We start from the raw sequence: 15531 nt of genomic DNA, 5'->3' as shown, positions 1-15531 counted from the left end.
AGCCAGGCCTCCCTGACACCCTAGTGTGAATTAGTCTTCCTATAATAACAGGTTATATTTGCAGACTCTTAAGTCTCTTTCTTAAATGCAGTCTTACCTTGAAACAGTGGAAGCTTACCTGGTAAGTGAGGTACAGGTACCTAATACATGTGCACGTGCACATGCTCATGCACTTCATGCGCAAACATGGCATTTTGGAATGTGTAAAAGTTACTTAATTTTCCATGCTCTTTTGTTATTTCTTGCTGATTTTGTGAGTGTTACTCCCATGTTTTATTCTGGCAGTGCTGTCTACTTGCCAGCCTACTCAGATGCCTTATTTCATAGCGGGGTACATGAAATAATTATTAAGTGCTGTTAACCTCAAAAATAACTTGAGGACAGTGAATTCTCCATTTTCAAAGGTAGGTAGCGGAAAAAATACCCATGAATAATAGTAGTGCTTGCACAGACTTTTCTAGTTGTTCTGCCTTGAGCTCTAAGGAATGGTCCTGATTACAAGAGTGAGCTTGAAAAAGGATGAGTCCATGGGCAATGAAATCCTAGATTCAGTGAATTTAATGGGAGTTTTTCTGCCTTGGTAAGAGTAGTGACAGAATTTCCATTGACCTCAGTTGTGCAGAGATTTTGTCTGCACTGTGGAGCCCCATGGCATGCAGGAGAAGGGAATCTCCATGCCCTGAAGAAAGGTTTACGAGGAAAAACATTTTCTACCTGACTCTAAGAAGTCAAATTAGGGGGAGTACAAGGAGGTCATTAGCTGCTATCCTTCAGTGAGCACCTGGTGGAAAAACTGTCCTACTGAAGCAAGTCTTTATTTTCTTGTAGGAGACAGACATGTACAATTAGTTTACTTTATTCTAATCATTCATAAGGAACAATCTTTTCTGATATAGAATCTGAATAGATCTCACTGTTTGAGAAGGTTTCTGGGCTGCTTGGTTTCATCTTCTGTTCATAGCTGTTTTCTCCTGCAGCAACTTAACAAGTATTTTCTCTGCTCAGAGTTTTGTATTATTAAAATACCTGTAGATGGCCATTTCCGTTACTTATCATTACATAATCACAGCTTAAGGGTACTGTAGTAACTATAGTAGCAGTGGCCCCTCTAGGCTTCAAAGGAGAAAATGGGTTCAGCAGTAAGTTAGTATTTTATACCTGTTTTAATTATTTTCTCGTTTTTGCATACTCTGCTTACAAGTTTCTGCCTCTATCACTGTTACACGGTGTAAGGAAGGTATGGTTGGTTTCTGTCAAATTTGTATTTGTCATTTTCTAAATCATCATTTTTCTTCAAACTCAAGTTAGAGGCAAAATTGGAAGATACTTCCTCTGAGGTGCTGTTACTGCTTACATTTCCAAGGAAAAAAAAAGTCAACTGTTTGTTTACCATCTCGGGGATGTTTCATGTATAGATTCACCACCTGCAGATTTTTAAAAGAAGGTACTTGTTTTGAAAACGTGATCCTAAATCTAAGGTAACATGAGGGCACATTGGAAAATATTGTTTAGAGGGAGTTTCTACTCCCTTGCTGTGAACTTTTCACATCTGCTAGGCAGCATTCACACTGAGGAGCATGGACTTTAAAACTGTGGTTCATACCGTAAACCACCAGTAGCTGCATGCTACACTTCTCTTATGCCAGACCCACAAAGGACATAAATCATTACTGACTATGGCTGTTCAGTTTATGCTGCTGAGACTTGTGCAGCTCTGGAGGTCCTCGGTCTAATCCTAAATGTTGACAGGTGTCAGAAGAGTTTTCTTGCACATTCTAGAAAGGAAAAGAAGTATTAGAGCAAATGTACATAAATAATTGGTATGAATAAGCTGGAACTGTTCCTCCCTGAACACTATACGATTTTTTCATTGGCTCTGAATGTTCTCAATAAATATGTAATTTTCTCTTTCCTATATGGATTTTTATTAGTTGATCTTTTTGTGGAATGGTTTGCTTCATACCTACTGTCTGAAATCTTTGGGTATTTTCTTTCCCTTTAGGAGTTTTCAGTTATTCCCGATGATATCATTGTATTTTCCCTTGAAGCGGTGTGTTCATAAAAGGATAACAGGGAGAGAAGCTGTTCGGTTTGTTATTGATTAGTGGATGTACAATCTCAATTCCCTTGGAAAGTGGGCGTGTGATTGTTTGAGTCTGTGTTTCTTTGGAGAGAGACCATTTCAGGGAATTGTAGTTAGAGCTGCAAACAATCCATTAGTCACTTGTCCAAGCCCTGCCAGGGTAATACTGTTCCCTGCAGTACATTATTGAGTGTTTTGTCCAATATCGGTTTGAGTGACTCAAGCCATGAGGCTTCCACCACTTCCTCTGAGAAACTATTTCACGGTCTGACAGAGCTCACTGTTAGGAAATATTTCCTGGTACTCAGCCTAAACTTTTTAACACCCAGATCTCATCACTGTTAGGTATACTTTTTTTGCCAGTCCTGTCTTACATCTTTTTCCTTCTTTGGCATTCACACTCTTGAGTGAATAGTAGATGGTATCATATCTCCTCTTAAGTCAAGCAAATGCATAATTAGTTCTTCTAGTCCTTCTCTCCAAATAGGCCATCTGTTTGGTGGAAAACAGGGCCGAGTATGGGAAGATTTTTTTCTAGTAAGTGCTTGTTTCAAACAAATAATATGAAAAAGTGCATTAGGAGTTCATGTGATTATGTAGCTCCAAGGAGCCCCAACTTTTATGTTAAATGTTTTTCAGAAATTAATGTAGAAGATGGTAAGTTTTCCAGGCAGTCTTTTGAAGTAGTAGTACCTTTTTTTAGCACAATATACAGCTCTAGCACTAGTAGTCTGTCACATTTCATGGCTTCAGGGAATGTTTTGTAATGTTGCTTCATCTATTTATCAAGCAAATTATATGTAGCTAGAGCCTGGAGAGGGGAGAGCAATGGCAGCAGAATTGGAGCCAGATCCAGGGGCCATTTGAATGTCTGTCATTCACAGCTTTACAGCCAGAATTTACAAGCATTTGGGTCATATAAGGATTGTTGAGGAAGGGAATGTACTTTAATTCATCCAACCAATTTCTTTCTAGTAGCCAACATCTGTTTGGTGTTTCCTTCCTTCCTGCCCTCCTGCCTTCCTCCCTCCCTCCCTCTCTCCTTCTTTCCTTCCTCCCTCCCTTCCCTGCCATATTCCACATCAGTGTCCCCTAGCCTAAGGTGGTTTTTACATTACTTACTAGAGTCTAAATTCTGCAAAGATGTATGCACATAATAAACTGTATTTTTCAAAATCTGGGTATGTGCTATTCTTATTTCTTATAGATGGTCTGCTGCTTAGTCAGAGACTCCTAGTCAGAGGAACACTTAGATTTACAAATAAGACTTCTAAACTAGCACTCCATGCTCGTTTTGAAAAACATGTAGTATGTATTTTAAGCATATGTTTATGTTTATGCAATTTGGGAGCCAAGCCCGTGTTTTGTTATTTTTTTACCTGAGATTACCTGATGCGTGTGGGTTTGTGACCCGGGCTTCCAGCTCAGGGAGTAAACAAGCTGCGTGTACTTCCTCTGAACTGTACCAGAAAGGATGCGCAGATCCTCAGGCAAGAGCATTCCTGAGCTAACTTATTACAATTTTATGAGCTAATTGAGGAAGAAAAATGCAGTGATCAGCCTAAGATCAAGTCAAGTTTGAACCAAATCAGTGGGTTCAGGTGATTAAAGTACCAATTTAATATAACAGATAATCTTAAAATATTGCACACAAATAAATGCAAAAAAGGAAAAGGCAGGTAAATGACAGTCTGCCATCACAAAAAGAAAGCTTGAATAACTCCTGCAGCTTGCTTGTTCTGTTGTTTGCTAACTGAGATGAAGTAGTGATAGATTTGCCGAAGCCCAGGCCGTGTGCTGCATCTCTCAGAAGCCTCAGGCATCTTCTTCACCTCTGGGTGGAGTGTCTGGGGCAGGCAGGGTCTCCGAGGGAGACCTCCTGGCGCAAGGGAAAAAAACACTCATCTTTTTTCTTTCCTTTCTTTTTACAGGGAGCGTTCCTCACTTTTTCTGCCTCAGAGGTGAATGCTAGGGCTTTGGGGCCGAGTTGTATGGAGTGAAGCAGGAAGGGGTGGCTGCAGTTCAGTCCCCGGTGGGTGGCACATGTCTGAGGTGAGGGTGAGAAGTCCCATCTCTGGAACGGTCCTTGCCCTTGCATTGATTCCCCCCATACATGAGGAGCAAGGTGCATGCAGGGCTTTCAGTCTAGAAGCACAAGTGGCTTTTATGTGAACAAACTCTACCCATATTTAAGGCACTGATGTTTTCCACTCCCCATGTCAATTCTGTGGCAATATTCCTCACACACGCCTGTGTCCTACTTGCTGTCTGCCAACGGTCTGATCTTCTCTGTGTTCAAGAGTGCATTCCCCTTCCGTGCAGGTGATCCAGGCTGTCTTCTTTGGGATCTGTGTCTTGACCGACCTGTCCAGTCTTCTCACTAAAGGAAATGACAGTCAAGAGCAAGAGAGGCAGCTGAAAAAACTCATTTCCCTCCGTGACTGGGTGATGGCTGTTCTAGCTTTCCCTGTTGGAGTGGTAAGTATGGTGTTAATCTGCACATGTCTTTACAAACCGAGTGAGCGGTGTTATTTACTGATTGTTTTCTGGCTGAAAGGCTTTCCCACCTCTACACAAAAGACTATGCAGAAAGGGAAGAATGGTAGAGATGATTTTACTGCTGTCTTGTTTTTCACAGGTGTAAGGGAACACTGGTGTTGCTGAAATTTTTTTTGGTTCATTAAAAAAAATGTACTTTACAATAGGAACCTAATTGTACAAGTCATTTAAAATGTGAATTGTACCAGCAGCATCTTGAGAGTCAATTTGGACTTTTTCTGCACTGTGTGTCATAGTCAGGAGTAGTGAAAGTGCTGACTGTGGCATGTTTCACACCGTAACAACCTGACTGGAGTTCGGGCTGTAAGCCATTTTGTCATGGGCAAGAAGGGAAGTGAAAGTCCAGGTTGCTCCCGGTTAATCTGATGGGGGATTCAGAGTTGACAGAAGAAATGGGGTAGGAAAAAAAGGGGGTTGTCAATAATGTAAAAAAGCACACAGAAGGTATGGAAAAATGTGGTTTTTACATGTCTTTTTTAAGAGAAAACTATTCTTTGGATCAGGTCCTGCTCCACTGGTGCGTTGCACATCGCTTTCAGTGGCAAAAGGTGCTGAGTGTCTTTACGTGTCTCATATCACACACTGAAAGCGGCTGAAAATCCAGAATTTCATGGGTTTTTACATGGAAGTGTGATCTGTGTCAGTCTAGTTCTAAGTTTAGGCTATGTTAAAAAAAAAAGTGTGAACCTTTCATTAAAGTATTGCTTTTATTGTCATTTGGGATCAACATTTAATTCTAATTTTTTTATTTCAGTGTATAGTAGTTCAAAATAAATTCACTAGAAGCAAAATTTTTTTCACAGTAGGACTACTAGAAAACTGTATGAGGTCTCTCAAGTTGTAGTGGCTCATAAAAGCTGATCACTTACTGTCAATTAACAGCAGTTAACACAACATATTTATACTTTGTTATATTCAGAGGTGCTTCATTAAAATGTGATTTCGCCATATATGTGGGATTTCACAATATGTGAAGAAGTACAGAAAGGTTTTGCACAGATAGAAAATGCAAAGCTTATGTGAAACTGTGCAGGTATTTCTTTCATAAAAACCCAGCTGGTAGCCTTCCCTTACTGTACTTGCTGGCCTCCCTCTTGGGAGCTGCCATAATTCATGTTGGGGTAACAGACTGCAATTCTCCAGCCATGGTAGAAGAAACTGGATCAACTAATACAGTTTTTAAAAAATCTGTGCATAAACAGGCTTGCAAATATGTGTTTTATGGGTGCAGAGATTTATATGTCACTGTATTTTGAGGGAGATTGGGAATTAGAAGTAGTTGTAATTGTGATTGTCAACAAATACTTTTCCTACTGTGTTGATAGGAGAAGTGAAGAAGGAGAACATCATCACATTTGTCTTCATTTAAAGTTTTTAAGTGCCTTTTTCAATCTAGAAGTGTAAGCCTTTACATGCATCAAAGCACACCCTCTTTGGCTCTCTCACGCCACTCAGGGTTCAGGGATTCTCTCCTGCCACTGTTGTAGCTCCATATTGTTGTCTGTGTGCTCCTCCACCCCTGCAGTGTTCCTGACCTTGAAACTTTTCAAGGTCTTGTAGAATTTCAGCTTTGCTTTGTCTTGGCAATTCTGCGCTTTTCTTTCAGGTGTTGTTTCTCTTTGCCACTGGTAAGCAAGGAGCCCCAGCTAGCCATTGCCTGCACTAGAAGTGCTGTTGCAACATTTACAAGTTAGCAGTTCTGAGAGGCTTGTTGCATACCTGGAGCTAGCTACTTTCCCAAGGGTTTCGTACAGAAACAACTTCTGTCTTAAACAGCAACAACAAAAAAATCCAGAAAATAGTAAGAAATGGCCATGCTCATTGGACAGATGCTCTCCATTTCCAGAGGTGACCTTTTTGTGGTGAGGGGGAGCAATTGATTACCACATCTTATTTCACTTTACTTCCTACAGAGAAAGCCTAAAAAGCTTGTTTTCATTGTTGTTTCTTCTCCTGGCTACTGGGAGACAAACAGCAGCACTTCATAACTTAACACTGGTCTCAGCTCCTTCCTGAAACCTGATCCTCTCCAGCAGCGCCCACTGCACCACAGCTACCACTTGCCAAAGCCTTGGCCAGTGCCTGAGGGACTGCCAGCTACTGGGGGCTCTTCTTCGGTGGGATTACGGGTAGGAAAAGTTCAGGGCCCGAAAGTAACAGATGTCTAACGCTGGCTTTGTTCTCTAAAGAGCTATTTACGTGTAAGAAAATACCCGGTGAAATTTCGGTATGCCGGAGGTGCTTGTTAGAAGGAAGTTATTAAACACTAGAGTGTCTGCACAAAAAAAGTTAAAAGTTCCCTCGTTCCCCATATTCTCTCAACAGCTTCCTCACTCAAAAAAAAAAAAAAAAAAGAGAGAGAGAACAGAAGAAGTTCAAATGCAGACTTTCTTTCTTTGAGACTCACCCACCTAGCTCTCCATGGAGCTTCTCAGTGGTTTCCAGCAGCGACACAAGGGAACCTTCACACATAAAAATTGGATGGATGTGAATAAAATCCTTGTTGGGTTTCTAATGTAACAGCAGTGGTCATGCTTAAGTACTTGTCAGTTACCTTAACATCTAAATTATTTTTATTGCTGAGTGTTTTACACAGGGCATGTTTAGGGAATAATGCAAATACTAGGGGAACATTTTAAAGCCCACTAACTGTAGTTTTTCAAGAGCAATTCAACACAATTTTTTCTGTATTTCCTGCATACTGAAGCCCTCGAGATGACTTGTTCTGAAAAACAGATGAGAAAAGGGGTTTCCATTCCCAAGTCAAACAATGATGCGTGAAAAAAAAAATGTAACAAAATAAAGTATTTCATTTTTAGTACTTCCTAAAGAAGTATTACATATAAACCACCTGGGAAGTCTGACCACCAACCTCTTCCCACCTTCCAAAGGAGGGAAAAGAACCAGCCCAAGGGCAAACAATCTCCTTGGGTGGCTTTGCAACAAATCAAATCTTGCAAAATCTTTGCAGCAAATCACATCTCTCCAGTGTTGTGTTATGCATGTGTATCTTTGGGGGCTCAGATAAAACTGAATTGCCAACCTACCATTTTGTTTAGGAGCATCAAGAAGTAAACATGAACCTCTTTGAAGGACATAATGACTACTGTTTACCTATTGTTGCTCTTTTTAATACAACTCTTAAGAGAATGAAATCAGAAAGCAGCAGACCAGTTTTCTATACAGTAAAGCCTTATTCCACGAAAAGTCTGTGGGCAACACTTCCTAGCCCTTTTTTAGTTTATTGTAAGCCTGGGGTACTGTTCAAATGCCTAAGAGATCAGGAAGCATCCACTGAAGAAAAATGCTTGCATAGACGTTTTAGAAGTTCATTACCAATTCTCATCTATACTGGCTGCACTTACCTCCCCTTTATCAGTGTAAAGGAGATTTATATTGGGAATAATTTACACTGCTAGAGAAGTGTGAGACATGCTTAGAAGTCAGAGACTACACCAGTGGTTTAGACTATCCCTACTTTTTTCTCTTTCTTTGATATAGACCATGAAGTTGCCAAGTTTCTGTGGTTAATTAGTGTTTTGTGTAAACTGTATGTGGTTTTATCAATATGTTTCTTGTAATTTGTACCAAACAAGAGGAAGAAGAGATAAAACAGGCATTTCTAGTTGTTTAAGGCTGTGTTTAATAGAAATAGGAAGGAGAAAGAAAATTGATATTGTTACATATTAGAAGAGAGATTGCTGCCTAGAAAATCACAAACTGATATTTTATATCATGTAGCTTTAATAGCTCCATTCGGGTCTGAGTCTAAACTGGCTAGAATGATCTCATATTCTTTATATTATACTTTTATGTTTTTACTGTGATACGAATGAGAGAAAGCCAGGCATGCTTTCTTACCTCTTGTTTCTCTGTACTGGTACAGTCAAAAGGAAAGCTGATCACCCTTCTTCTGTAGATCATCAATAATGCTGATCTGGGATCTTATCCCAAGAAAAGATGCATAGGCATTTGCTGCAGTCTCCTACTTACCTCATTATTTGACCAGACTACAAAATACTTTTACTTCCATAACTACTTGACCATGCCAAAATCTCTCTATTCTAGATTTTGCCTTCCTCTGTGGTGACGTGGTGGCTGTTAACGGGAACCTGAGTGAGCAGTGGTGCAGTTGCCTCCTGAACTCTGTTCTCCGAGGGGAGTCTTCCCTGATTTTCAGTTCCCACTCCTTGTGATTTCCTTCATTGTCCTTTTTCAAATTCATTCAGTGTAATGCTATGCTAGGACTAGATCCCACCTAAAGCCAGTACCATGCCAATTTGTGCTTACTGTGGTCTGCCTTTAGTAACACTTTGCTTCTATATGTAATGCCTTTAACCCTCAAAGAGGCTCACAATGTATTTATACTCGCAGTTAACCACAAATGTCTTGGGAGATAGCCAGAAATCTTACCTTTAACTGTACTTAGAAGAAATTTTGTCAAAGGTTTTTTTTTTCTTTGTCATGAGGCCTTCCAGGAAATGAGTGAACTGAACTGTGCAGCCCAGCCAAAAACAAAAACACATACTGCAGGAAAATAAAGTTCCACTGGGTTTATTCTTCGTTTGCATAACATTTCTTGGTTGGGCTCATGTAAAATAGCAAATTATGCAATTCTTTTCACTGGCTTTCCTCTCATAGTTTCTTTTTGCTTCCATTTGTGGTGTTTTGATAAAGCCACTTGTTTTCCCTTTTGAATCACCAACTGTTTCCCAACTTGTCCTTTAAAATTTTTCCCTTGGCAGTGCCACATGCTCTTCTCATGTCCTCTGAAGCTTTAGAGACAGAGGACAAAAACTCAAGGAATATGTCCTTAAGTGGGAAAACAGAGTTTAGTTTTCAGCCTTATTTTTTTCCTGCTGCTATTTGTTTAGCAATACTTTAGATGCCTGTGACAAGTGAGCTACTCCCTATTTTCAAACAGTTTCCAAGGCCTCTTGCAAATTTGAGGTTCCCTTTGGTCTGTAATGACCCTAGATAGGATAAGTAGCAAATGAGAGACTCTTCTGTTCTTTTATATGTTCCTTAACCTTATGTTTAACCAAGTAATTTCTGTCTTTGGAAAGCTGCCAATCTTAGGAGGCTCCTGTGCAAAGAAGTGTAAAAGCAATTGCTGATGCCTGTTTTCTTCCTTGAATTCCAGGCCTTGAGTTTGTCTAAGGAGGAAGTGGAAGGGTGACATTTGGGCCATTTTGCCTTGGGAACAAAAGAAAATAGAAGTATTGGGCTTCCTGAAATATGTCTGCTGCATATGAGCAGCTTGTTCAGACTGGCATGTGAGGGTAGTACCATGACTGTCTCCACAACAGTGATGAATTGTGCCACAAGGAAGGCAGCATGAGCATAAGAGCTGCAATTCTGATTGAGCCTTACATAGGCAGTGTAAAGAAGCAGCTCAGTTGTATCATGGTCTGGCACTGCATGACCATGTGTGATCTTGGCAAAGCCCAGCCCAAATAAAAGTGTGCCAGTACCAAAGTGTAAGCATAGTAGAGGTGATTTAAACTTAACCAGATGAGACCAAACAAATTCAGAAGCAGCCAAGGTAGCTGAGTAGCAGGTCCTCATTATAGTTCTTTTTATCCAAATAGTTCATTTTTAAAGTTCATTTTAGTCCATAGTCCAATAGTTCATTTTAGTTCATAGTGCAATAGTTCATTTTTATAGTTCATTTTATCCAAATGAACTGATTGTAAGGAAAGGTAAGGTGAACCGTTCAGACACTGGAAGGGATCTTCCCCAGGGCATTGCGTTAGTCTCATGTCGGGTCATCCTCCGGGATAGGTTAGTTCTGTAACACCTTGTGTTTTGTGCACTTCCTTTACCTTATGTCTGCCTTGTGATAGTGCTTTGCTAAGCAGCATTTGCCGTCTGTAGCTCCAGATGGTTGCAACCAGCTAGGCTTGATCCCGTTCCATCCATTGGCTGACTTTGGTTAAGGGACAGATGGCATGTCCCCTCTTTTCTTATCTTTACCTCCTTGGCAAAGTCTCTTGTTTTATTCTGCTCCACACAAATATCACAGGTCAAAACGTGGCAGCTTTGTTGTATTCAGTGTAATAAGGTTCAACCTAATCCTGGTTGATTTTTCTTGCTGTAAGACTTCCTTGGAGAAAAGCATTATCATCTTGGTCTTCATGTGCCTGAGAACATGTTTTTATGTCCCAGTTGGTCTTAGCAGGTTCTCAGAGACCCACTGTGATAATACATGACTTCTAGGAAGCCTATAGAGAAGAGGATACTTTGCTTCCATTTTCCCTGCTGTTCAGCTATTCATATCTTGGCACTTACATGTCAGCAGGTGCGTAAAGAGCTAGGCTGTGCCAATGCCAAGACTGGCCCAGAAGAGAGACTTCTTGTGGGGTACTTTACACTTGCAATATTTTTCGGGCTGTCCATCATAACCTATTTTTTTTTCTGGCCTCTGTGTGCTAGTCAAATAGTCCAAGCTTATTCTGAGCAGGCACTGATAGCTATCGTAACAGATGGACAAGTGTGTTGGAAAGCAAGAAACTATGTACTGTATGCACACTGAGGGAACAGTGTACTGGTTCAGGTCATTCACATAACTGGCTGGCCGATGTCTGCATGTCTGTGGTTAGAACAAGGTGCCATTGATAAACTGCAACCTCAATTTTAACTTTCCAAAGTCAGAAGCATATGAAACAACTTACACCTACGCTATCACACACACTAGTAATTTGGTGACCTTGCTGTGCTCACCCCATATTTCTTGCACTTTCTTTTACTGACACCCCAAATTAGCTGTAAGATCATGGGCCACATTGGTTGGATGTAACCGAATACTTCCCTGCTGATCTCAGTGAAAGTTTTACCTGTTGCCTCTCAAACTTTAAACTTGGACTTGTCACTGCTGTGTAGAGATCCCCTGAAAATGGTCATTGAAAAGCTCCTGGCCCAGGTATTGGGGTTTTTTATTGCTGTAGACAATAAGCCTTTTATTACTAGAAAACTGTGACTCAAATTCAATGTAAGAAAGCAATTGTGTTTTAATTAGAAGATTACTTACTTTGTTCTTTTCCCAGGTAAAGGTAAGCTAAAACTATTATTTCTGTAAATTTCTGCCGTTTTATATTGTCTTTGCTTTTCAGACATCAGGGTATCTTTAAAGAATTTGTGTACACTTTGGCAAAAATTTAGCGTAGTGCAAACTTTATCTGAGCCATCTGTCCTGTCCTCAGTCTAGAGGAAATAATGGTCTTTCTCTGGGCTCATGGTAAATAGTCTCTGACAAGAACCAAGCCAAATTTCATATTGACAAACAAGCAGGATACTAGACCTGTTCTCTGTGGATCCCAGTCCATGAATTGTGTGCAGAGTAGTTAAAGGGTTAAATATATATTTTTTTTAGCCAATGCTATTTTGATGGCTGACATGAAAAAGTGCAAAGATGAGTTTATAGGCTTCTGTTCGGGGGTGAATGTTTCATATTTATACGTTCTATGAATTCCAAGTGATATTTTACCTCATTTTCCATTTGTTTTCTATCCTGTTAGTGGTGAAACATTATTTATGTGCCACATCTGCTACTAAAGTATAGTACTCAGTTGTAATTTGGCCACAGGTATGTAAGTCAAAAAAATGAGATTTTTTCCAAGCTGAAAGTCAGAAAAAAAAAAAAAGAAGAAGAAGAAGAAGAAAAATTAAAACTCTTGTGAATGCAAAGAATAATCCAGATTCACACTGTTGATTAAAGCAGGATTTGGTCAAAGAACAATAATGTCTGTGTCTGTCCATAGATCATTTGCTAACTGCCCCCATTTTGCTATCTAAAATGTGTAGCTAAATGTTCAGAAGCATGTATTTTAAAATGTCTTTTCTTTCTTTTCTCTTAGTTTGTTGTGACGATGTTTTGGAGCATCTATATCTATGACAGGGAACTGGTTTACCCAAAGCTGCTTGATAATTTTATACCAGCATGGCTAAATCATGGAATGGTGAGTAAAGTAATGCAAACTCTTCCTTGCATAAACAAAAGTGTAAGACACTGATTTCCCTGTGCGTGACTCCGCATACACTTAGAGCTAATCCCCTCAGAAGTGATTAAGGAACATTGTTTGCAAGCAAGAATAACATCTTTCCTCCTTGACTCCTTGAGTCATATTTGAATCCCTATTAGGTTGAAACAGTGGACATTTGAACTTGTGTGTCCTGTATCCCAGGCTAGTTGTGGGGATCGGCTGTTTTCTGTGATAAGGTACCTTTCCCAGAGCAATGTCACCCTGGTCATGAGGAAATTTAATCAAAAGAAACTTCCACAAAACATAAGGTCTGACTTTGACAAGTCTTGCTCTAAAATGACAGAAACACTTAATTGAATGATTCTTTACCATTCTACCAAAGTGTAATTTGTGATGAAAACATTTTGGTTAAAATGCTTGTTCAAAAAATCTCACTATGCTATTTAGTCTTGTATGTTTTTAGAGAAAAAATGAAATAATTACTCATTTCTCAAGTACACCAGACTTGTTTAGCAGAACCTGTATCTGCATATTTTTAGTAATGTGGAATTACATGCATCAACACCAAGTTTCAGAATTGCTGCATCAGTAATCATAAAAGTAGTTTCTTGAGAAGAAATCTGACCTTTTCATCCCTCTCTGGTATGTCAAGTCGGACATTCTTTCTCTCAACTATATGTTTAAATGCTAAGGGAAAGATAAGGCCACACTTTGCCATCAGATACTTACTACTGTTTATGCAGCATTTGGAGCTGAAAAGCATCTTGTTTGCTTCTCTAGTTGTGTCTGTGCAAAATGTTTCATTACTACTTTGTTTTCCATATCAAGGCATGGCCAACCATTTGCCACTGCTGCTCATCAGCAGATGACAGCAGAGCTCATCCTTCATGTGTGAGTACTGTGTCTCTAGAGCAGATCAAGATTTGTCCACTACTACTGGCCTTGATAAATTGGTCCTTTGTGGGGTGGGGTAGATGGTACTGCTATTTATTTTTTCTGTAGATTGTGTATTAAAGGAGCAGTATGAGAGTTACTACTGACAAGAGGAGCATCAGCTTCTGCTAGATACTCTACTATTTTACAATGTTTTGAAAGAATCAGCATGATATTATGAGCTGAGGAAAGAGTCTGATGACTCCTGCTGTGTTTGTTCAGACTGTCCTCCCTTGAGTTTTGAGGTTACAAACTGAACATTTGCAAACGCTGCCAAGCCATACATACATCGATTTTTTTCCCCACACCACATCAGTGCCAGCTCTGATGACATTTCTTCCAGGTGGCATTCCACATACTGAAAGTGCCTAACCTGTAACATTTTTCATGAATGTACATTGTGAAGCAGTTGACAACAAGTGGCCCTATGTATTCAGGAAGTCTCCTTTGTGCCATAACTAAAAGACAATTCAAGCTCATGTTGATCTGTAGAAACGTATACTTACTGAAATATTTGAAGAGGGCTTTTTTTTGAGATTTGTGGACAAAATAGAGTTTGCTGAAATGAATTGCGTGCTAGCATCTTAGACATTTTTTTTTCAACTTGAAATATTGTAGAAGGCATTTCTTAAAGTCTTTTGTAAAGGAATTGTTTGCTGTGTCAGTGTGCATTTATCCAAGTGTTCCTTTAGCTCGGTCACAGAGAAAGCTTATGGCTGTTGGGCTTTTCACCACCTCTCAATCTAATCCTTTCTGATGTTTTAGCCATTATTTTATCCTCACCAGCTTTCATACTAATTCATTCTGATGCATTTCCCATCATAATATGAAGGAGTTCTTAAACTACCTTGAGAATACTAGCACCTCCCTTAGCAGTAGTTACAATTTTGACATGGCAGATTTTAGAGAATATGATAGACGTCCCCTTGGTGAAAGGGTAGGGCCTCTGGCAATACAGTTTTAGAGAAGTTGGGATTCCTGGCTATTGTTTTTTACTGAAATAAACATCTATTCCCATCTTTTCCTGCACATTTTGACAGCAGCTGTGCACATTCAGTGATAATTTTTCTGAACGCAATGGTGGCTGTGCTGGAGCCTAACCTTGTACAACAGAACTCACACAAGAGATTCATCACCCTTGGCAGAGTGAAATCTGTCACTGAGAGGTGGGTCCTTTAACTAGTGCAGCATTGCTGATGAATCCCTCTGCTCTGTGAGCTTCCCCCGCAGTGCCTGGTGCAGCACCTAAGGGTCTGAGCTCAAATGCTACTTCACCTGTGAACGCTCTGTCCAGGTTTTTTTCACAGCAGTTTCCCTAAACACATATTTGTCACCAAAAAAGCCACAAAAAGGGGAAAATGTAAAACTATATATTTTCCATAGTAAAAAGATTCCCTACTTTAAATGAAAAGTTGTATTTTCAAAAATTTCTGACAAATGTATTATGACCAGCTGTAACAACTTGCTCAACTGTCAACATCAGCCTGCAAAATCCACATGTAGAAAAGGAATGGAAAGTCATGAAATCTGGCTGTAATAATAGCAATCATATTTCCATTGGTAATATGGACATGTATCAAAATATTTGAGAATATTCATACTCCAGAAGCATTTTCAGGTGACTGTCTTGAAGGCTGTATGAAAAATTTGTTTGAATGTCTGGTCTGATTCAGTGTATTAGCCCAAGCAGAATTAGTTTGGGCAGCAGTGTCTGCTGCTTTGTTAGGTTATAATAATTAGTTCTTATCCTCCTTTTTCTTCTCCCCCTTTCCCACCCCTTCTCTGCAGTTACGGTGTTATCTATAGTTAAAAAAAACTGTTTTCTTGAATACGTGGTAATGTCTTGCTAATACTCAGAGATGTCACTCTTTCATAGCAACACCTTTTCAACATCTAGAAAATTCCTAATTATAAAAATTCCTCTCTAGAAATGGAAAACATAAGGGAAGTGAACTTCAGAGAATTGCAATCGCA

The 15531-nt window shown here is 39.6% G+C and overlaps 1 protein-coding gene across 3 annotated transcripts in view; it reads left to right on the top strand.

The window, feature by feature from the left end:
- AIG1 (androgen-induced 1) overlaps window positions 1-15531 on the top strand; it is a 123870-nt gene that overhangs the window by 32122 nt on the left and 76217 nt on the right. For 2 of the 3 annotated variants that reach the window (XM_010574594.1, XM_010574595.1), the window contains exons 2-3: window positions 4406-4561; window positions 12499-12600. In XM_010574594.1, coding sequence (XP_010572896.1) covers window positions 4406-4561; window positions 12499-12600 — 258 coding nt within the window. Of the gene's footprint in view, window positions 1-4405; window positions 4562-6678; window positions 6772-12498; window positions 12601-15531 lie in introns of all 3 variants that reach the window. The other variant, XM_010574593.1, reaches the window with a different exon arrangement.

The sequence above is a fragment of the Haliaeetus leucocephalus genome, unplaced genomic scaffold, assembly GCF_000737465.1.
Source record: "Haliaeetus leucocephalus isolate CR32 unplaced genomic scaffold, Haliaeetus_leucocephalus-4.0 Scaffold450, whole genome shotgun sequence".
NCBI lineage: Eukaryota > Metazoa > Chordata > Aves > Accipitriformes > Accipitridae > Haliaeetus > Haliaeetus leucocephalus.
Note: the sequence above shows the minus strand (reverse complement) of the source record. Positions and strands in the feature narration are given on the sequence as shown.